This window comes from Notothenia coriiceps, unplaced genomic scaffold (genome assembly GCF_000735185.1).
Source record: "Notothenia coriiceps isolate Sejong01 unplaced genomic scaffold, NC01 NC01_scaffold00029774, whole genome shotgun sequence".
Lineage (NCBI taxonomy): Eukaryota > Metazoa > Chordata > Actinopteri > Perciformes > Nototheniidae > Notothenia > Notothenia coriiceps.
The window spans coordinates 9,435-16,728 of record NW_011362475.1 but is presented as its reverse complement, the minus strand read 5'-3'; the positions used below and the strand labels follow the sequence as shown (position 1 = coordinate 16,728).

The 7,294-nt window shown below is 47.9% G+C and overlaps 1 protein-coding gene across 1 annotated transcript in view; it reads right to left on the bottom strand.

Annotated features, from left to right (window-relative positions):
- Positions 1-678: 678 nt before the first annotated feature.
- LOC104959046 (titin-like) overlaps positions 679-7,294 on the bottom strand; it is a gene marked incomplete at its 3' end in the record, with an annotated part of 7,553 nt that continues 937 nt past the window's right edge. The window contains exons 2-10 of the mRNA XM_010786899.1: positions 6,947-7,179; positions 6,696-6,860; positions 6,436-6,604; positions 4,662-6,358; positions 3,893-4,174; positions 3,085-3,351; positions 2,171-2,443; positions 1,525-1,788; positions 679-939 (exon numbers count right to left, since the gene is read on the bottom strand). Coding sequence (XP_010785201.1) covers positions 679-939; positions 1,525-1,788; positions 2,171-2,443; positions 3,085-3,351; positions 3,893-4,174; positions 4,662-6,358; positions 6,436-6,604; positions 6,696-6,860; positions 6,947-7,179 — 3,611 coding nt within the window. The remainder of the gene's footprint in view (positions 940-1,524; positions 1,789-2,170; positions 2,444-3,084; positions 3,352-3,892; positions 4,175-4,661; positions 6,359-6,435; positions 6,605-6,695; positions 6,861-6,946; positions 7,180-7,294) is intronic.

Genomic DNA, 7,294 nt, shown 5'->3' with positions numbered 1-7,294 from the left:
GAGTAACATTAAGTACAGTCCGCGGCATATCACATCATAATGTATCATATATTTCCTTATCTGAGTCAGCTGAGCCGTATCTGGCCGTGCAACACTCACAGTGTCACATACTGTATGCAGAAGGATTATTTGAAGCAACACATTAAGTTGAGGAAACACTCGAGTCAAATGTAATGAAAGTCAGATGGTGTCTTAGACGGGGCAGTGATATCATAAACCTGTTAATGTACGCATTCAAACACTTGTTCTGTTACCAGCTGTATTCACCTTGCAGGTGCAGCTATGTGGCTTTGATCCTGGATCAAGTGTTTAAGTCATGGATGTTTAAAGTTTAACTTCTTCATATGTCTAATATTATAGTTGACTTTTCATTCAGGAAGTATGACGCTGCGCTGTCAGTACGCTTCTCCATGTTTGTGATTGGTCGAATGCTCCAGATACCACCCCTTTCATGTGAACGCACCTAACTAGATAGGACACGGCTGGCTTGAGTGATCCACTTGATAACCAGCGTCGTAGGACCGTTTAGTGAGAGCGCGTATGTTTTGGATTAGGCCAACCGGCTAACTCAAACATATCCAGGTTAGGTTGAACCGGCTTCGTAGTACAGGCCTCTGGTATAAATGCTTTATCATCAAGGAATATTAGATTAGATAAGGTCTAAGAGCTGCAGTTTACCGGAGACTGTGAGTTTGGCGCTGCACGTCTTCTCTCCGGCGTGGAAGCTGTACGCTCCCTCTTCGTCCTTCATGGTGTTGACGACGGTCAGAGAGTGCATCTTGCCGCTGGACTCCATCTTGTATTTGGGTCCGGCTTTGAGCTGCTGGTTCCTGAAGATCCAGAGCGGGTCGATCCCGGCGTGGGAAACCTCCACGCTGAAGGTCACGTTCTGAGACTCGGAGCACACCTTATCCTCCATCTGCTTCACGATACGCACCTCTGAGGGAAACACAGCAGGGGGGGGGGGGGGGGGTTACCAAAGTCATTATTCTGATCTTAAGTTATAGACTTTCTCTTCTCGCACACTTGATGTTATTTTATCCTACACTATTCTTTCTGGAGTTGTATGATCTAGAGAAAGGCTTTTTAGTTTTCACAGACAACTTTAACACCATTCAAGCTTTTGCCAAATGAGTAGTCTTCACATTATTTCTCTAACAGTTGTTTTCATTGCTAGACAGAATATAAGCCTCTCTGGCTCCATAAGCTAAAATAAAACAAAGAAAACTAAAGAAAAAACCAACAAGACCAAAGAAAGAGTTCAGTCACTTATTGCCGGATCAATACATTGCTGTTTTACTGTAGCGGACACATTTCTTAAGTGAGAGGGAGAATTCGGACACAGTATGAAACAAAACATGCAATCAAATCCGTTGAAACCGTCTTTGTTTCCTTATCTTGTCAGGAAGTGTCTTAAAAGAGGTTTCAAAGTTAGGCTTGTTCTGTTGAATCATCCCTCTAGCTAAAGGACACAGATCTGGGATCAGGAGCCAAGAGGAGGATCTCTGGAGGGTGAAGTCTTACTTTCTACGGAGAGGCTGCAGCTGGTGTCCACCTTCCCGACCACCAGTTTGTATCGGCCCTCGTCGGAGGCGAAGGTCCGGTTGAAGACGAGCCTCTGCTTGGATCCCTTCGACACCATCTGCAGCCGATCGCTGGCCGTCAGCAGCTTCTCGTTCAGGTACCACTTCACTGAGAGAACGTCCTGTGCCGAGATCTTCGCCTCCAGCACCGCCTTGGTGCCTTCGACGGAGGAAACGTCCTTCAGCGGGTTCACGATGTCGATCGCTGCGAGGAAGGAGACGTACAGACAATCAATGATCTGACGCCAGAAACTAAAGAGAACCGAAGAAAGCTAAGGATAACAAAGATCAAACCAACAATAAACTAAATCAAACCAAAGGAAACCAGGATAAAACCAAAGAAAACTAAGGATAACTAAGAGAAAAATCAAAGAAAGACATTATAAATCCAAAGGAAACCAAGTCCAAATGAAAACTAATCAAATCTGCATAACATCAGGATGAATGCAAAGAGAACCAGGATAAAAGGAAACTAAATGAAACCAAAGAGAATCCCAATGAAACAGCAATAACAGTCCAAAAAGCCCCAGAAGCCCCAGAAGCCCCAGAAGCCCCAGAACGCGCCTAAAGCCTTGAGCGTCACTCACTCTGCACGCTGAGCTTCCCGGAGGTGGAGATGTCCTGAGCCGGCACGATGAAGGCGTACGAGGCGGCGTCCTCGCGGCTCACGTTCTCCAGCAGCAGCTTGTGGATCTGTTTGTCGATGACGATGTGGACCCGGTCCGAGGCGATGATGGCTGTCCCGTTCTTCATCCAGCTGCCCTCCACGTTCTCCTGGGAGAAGCGGACCTCCAGCTGAGCGATGTCGCCCTCACACACCGTCAGGTCGCTGAGCGGCTGCAGCAGGGTGACCGGGCGCACTGCGGGCGAAAAAACAGATGTTATAATAACCACAACTACAGGTCGATACAGACTTTACACAGACGTTATTATCTCAGGGAGTATCACCGTCACCTGGCGCACTGCGGGGGACAAACACAGCAACATCATATCTAAATGTTATCCAAATGTGTCCAAATGTGTCCAAATGTGTCCAAATGTGTCCAAATGTCTCCAAATGTTATCCAAATGTTATCCAAATGTTATCCAAATGTGTCCAAATGTTATCCAAATGTTATCTAAAAGTGATATAAATGTGATCTAAAAGTGATATAAATGTGATCTAAAAGTGATATAAATGTGATCTAAAAGTGATATAAATGTGATCTAAAAGTGATATAAATGTGATCTAAAAGCTATCCAAATGATATCAAAATCCAAGTTAGAACAATATTTAGTGTAGGCAAAATGTGTGAAAATATCTGAAGTATTGTGGAGCTACAGGGATTATTCTTCAGACTTGACATCCTTGTTTGGTACAGATACTCTTTAACAAATCACAACATGATCATTTTAATCATTTGAGTCAATGATAATGTGAGTAAGGTTAATTCCCAAATGATATCACAACTGCGATATCAGTCATAATAATCCCAGTTGGTTGTAGGCGTCTTATGCTTACGCTTCATCTTCAGGGAGGCGCTGGTCTTCAGCTCTCCACACACAAAGGTGTATTTCCCCTGGTCGGTCTTCTTCACGTCTTTGACGGACAGGGATTGGCGTCCTCTGCGGGAGGAAATGACGTATTTGCTGCTGGGGGAGATCTCCTTGTCTCCGAAGAACCAGCTGCCCTCAGTGTCTTCACGAGAAAGCTCCACCTCGAAGTCTCCGGAGTAGGTCTCCGGCACCTCGATGTTCTCCAGGTGCTTTTTCAGCTCCAGGGCAGCACCTGGGTACAGAAAGGTATCAAACACCATCACACACCAAGATACAACCAAACTCAACTCAAGAAAGACAAAGAAAAACTAAACTAAACAATGATAGAACAAAAGAAATGAAATAAATGTGAGTAAGTCAACTAAGAATAAAGCCAAAGAAAACTAAACCACCAGGACAACAATCAAGAGAAATAAAGAAAAAGCTAAATAACTGTATAAAATCAAAGAAAAAATGTGATATAACAAAAGAACAAGTTAAAACTAAAGTGAAACCAAAGAAGACTCAGGTAAGAACCACCAAAACCTAAATAAACCAAAGGAGCTAAAGAAAAAACAAAGTGAACAAAAGGAAACTGAGAAAAACTAAGATAAAAACCAACAGAAAATAAAACTAAGAAAGCCAGAAAAAGCCAAAGAAAAAACCAAAAAAATCCGAGATTAAACCAAACAAAACGAAAGAAAGCCAAAGAAAACTAAAGTAAACAAAGAAGAGAGCCAAAGATCATAATGAGAAACTAAGCCATGATAACCCCATGAAGGGACTCTCAGTACCTTCTACGTGGAGCCGGGCGCTGCTCCTGATGCTCTCCTCGTCTATAACCACACACGAGTATTCTGCGGCGTCCTTCATGCTGATCACCAGCACCGACAGGAAGTGGACCTTTCTGTCAGAGTGCGTCCTGTACTTGTCTCCGGGGAAGATCTCCATGTTGTTCTTCAGCCATTTGACTTTGACGAAGGGCTCGTTGGTCTCACACTCGAACGTCACTATGGTGTCCTTCTCGTTGGCGCTGGTGTCCTCCAGCTGCTGGATGAAGCTCACCACTGCCTTGGCTGCAACGAGGAAATATCACGTTAGAGTCCGACTTTAATTAGGATTCATGCCTCGTTTGCTCACAAGTGTAGTTTTGTGTCTGCAGTCCCCGATAGTTTAGACAGGGGAACCCCTTCTGTCGTCTTCCATGGGACTTACAAATCATTTCAAGTATTTCAAAGTTAGACAACGCATTTTTCTGATCCCGTTTTGTTGTGCTCTTCAATGAAAGGGCAACTAAAACCCAAAACAATGACCAGTTAACTTTTTATAAAAGATTGTTTTATCAGAAACATTGGAGACTTTATGGTAAAAGTAAAAACAACACAAGAAGATGAACACCATCTGGGTATAAAGACTAAGAGAGATGGATTTTAAACGTACCACCAGAGTACCTGGGAGGGTTTTCAGACAGTTTTACTGTGCTTTGACTCGGACTCGTACACTGAGCCTTGTGGAAACAAGGCGACAGACAATGAGCTGGAGATTTGTGTTCAAATGTCTTACCTTGCACCAGCAGGAAGGCGTGGCTGGAGGCCTCCCCGGCTACGTTCACGGCTTTGACCATGATGCTGGCGGAGTCCTCTGCGGTCACGTCTCTGATCACCAGTTCACACAGGTGGTCCTCTGGCCAGTACCAGAAGACACGCTCCGTCTTCTCCACCAGGACGCCGTTCTTGAACCACTGGACCTCGGGCTCCGGTCTGCCGACGACTCTCAGTGTGAAGCGAACCTCGTCCATCGGAGCGACGGTCTTGCTCGTGATGCGTTCGAGGATCTTCGGTGCCTCCATGCTCGGGGAGAGCTGGACCCTCTCGGGCTTGTAGGTGGGGATGGTGATTTGTCCCTGTTCCTCCAATAACTTCCTCTCTGCTTCTTCCTTCTCCTTCAGTCTGTGAAGCAGGTCGTCTTTAGTCTTCTTCAGCAGATCCTCGTAGGAGTCGTCCCTCTTGCGGGACTTGAGGTCCACGGCGGAGATGGACTCGTAGAACCCTTCCTCCGTCCTGCGCTTGAACTTGCTCTTCAGTTCGTCTGTCTCCTCCGAAGTCTTCTCGTGAACCACTCTCTGGGTCTTACGCAGTTTAACCACCTCCCGATCCTGCGCTGACTCGCTGGTCTGATCCACTTTCATCACGTCAAACCCGACTCTGCCGGGGTCTTGAGCCGCCTCTGCAGCTTTCTGTTCTGGAGCGCGGCGCAGCACGGATCTGAAGTCCTCCTTCTGTTGGATCTCGATCTTCACCGTGTGCTCAGTCGTGCCGAGAGGATTGTCCGCAACCACCCTGACCTCGCCGGTGTCGTAGGACTTCACGTCGACGATCTCCAGGTAGTAGATACCATCGTACTTGAGTCTGTATCTCTTGCTTTTGCGGATGAGTTGCCCGTTGAGGTACCAGTTGACCTTTGGTAACGGGTAACCGGTGACTCTGCAGCGGAATCGGGCAATTTCGCCTTCATAGGCTCTGGCGGCTTCAGGAAGAAGCACGATCTCAGGTTTGCTTTTTTCATACTCGTCGTCAGTGGTGACGCCTGCAGGTCCGCCCTCGTGAGCAATGCGCTCAAACTCTTCCATCCGGTGTCCGCCCTTCCTGCCTTCGGGGAGCTGAGTCTCCTCAACCAGGCCTTTCTCTTCTTTCACGATCAGCGTGGCGGACGTCTGGTCCACCCCGTACTTGTTTGTGGCTCTGCAGGTGACGATGCCGCTGTCTCTGGCGTACGCCTCTTCGTAGTCCAGACTGCAGTATCCGAACTCGTTGACCATGCGCAGCCTGTTGGCCGCCTCCAGGGGTTTCCCGTCATGCAGCCACTCCACCAACATGGTGGGGTCTCCGATGGGCGTCAGCCGGCACTCGAAGTGAGCCGCACTTGAGCGCTTCATCCTGATGGAGGTCAGCTTCTTCTTGAACTGAGGCTTCTGCTGCTTCTCTTTGTCGTACAGGTCGCCCTCCTCCCACTGGTCCTGGCCGTAACGCTGGTGCAGGGGCTCCAGTTCCGGCGCTGCGATATCCTTAGCTTTGTAGGTTCCTTTGGTGATAATGTGCCTCCTCTCGGCTTGAGGAGCGGCGAAGTCCACCTCCACGTTGACCCTGCAGCGGGTGGTGTCTCTGCCGGCCTTGTTGATAGCGGTCGCTGTGTACCAGGCGCTGTCTGCGCCTGAGGACGATGGGATCTGGAATTTGGCCTGTCCTTTAGTTCCCTCAATCCTGAAATTCAGATATATTGATCAGCACAAACTGCTCTCAGGGATCAGAGAATCAAAGACCAAATCAGAGATACTTACTTGATATGTGGGTGCTTCTGTGGGGAGATGATGTCGCTGTTCTTCAGCCAGACGATGTCGGGCAGGGGGTTTCCGATGGCTTTGACAGCCAGCTCCACCAGAGTGCCCTGCTTCACTGTGAGGTTCTTCAGCTTATCAATAAACTGAGGACGTGTCAGACTTTCACGAGCTGTGGAGGGGGAAATAAAAAAGGCAGAGATCATTTAATAACATTGAACTGTGCCATCGCAAGTATTTGTTTATATCTGTTTCTGACGTACCTTCCACAGTGAGAGTCAGAGCGATGGAGGTGCGTCCGGCTCGGTTCTGGGCGATCACGGTCCACTCTCCGGAGTCCTGTGGCATGGCGGGGACGATGATCAGGGACTGGATACCGTCCTCTTTAACCACTATCTTGTGTGTGTAGTCATTTCCAACTTGTTGTCCTGGGAAAACAAGGATACAATGGTTTTAGGGTCGGCAGAAGCAACAGATAGAGCCGAGTCTTTCTAGAATAAGTTGTTTCTCTCACCGTTGTGGAACCAGAATGTGTCGGGCATCGGTCTGCCGACGACCTTCAGGTCAAATCTGGCGGTCTGCCCCTCGGAGCATTTGACGGAGGAAGGTTTGAGGACGAACACGGGTTTGTAGAGTCTCTCCAGCTGAGCCTCGTCGGTGTCGTCCAGCCGGCGGGATGGAGAGCGTCCGGGCGAACGGCTGGCAGAGCGTCCAGGAGACCGGCTCATAGAGCGAGGAGACGAGGATCTGAGGAGGCAGAAAAATCAACAAGTCAATGGAGGAGTCTGCTTGGTTCAGGTCATGAAGGCAGATACAATGTGGGCTATTATTCTGTGTGGAAATAAAACACTAACTCAAGAGT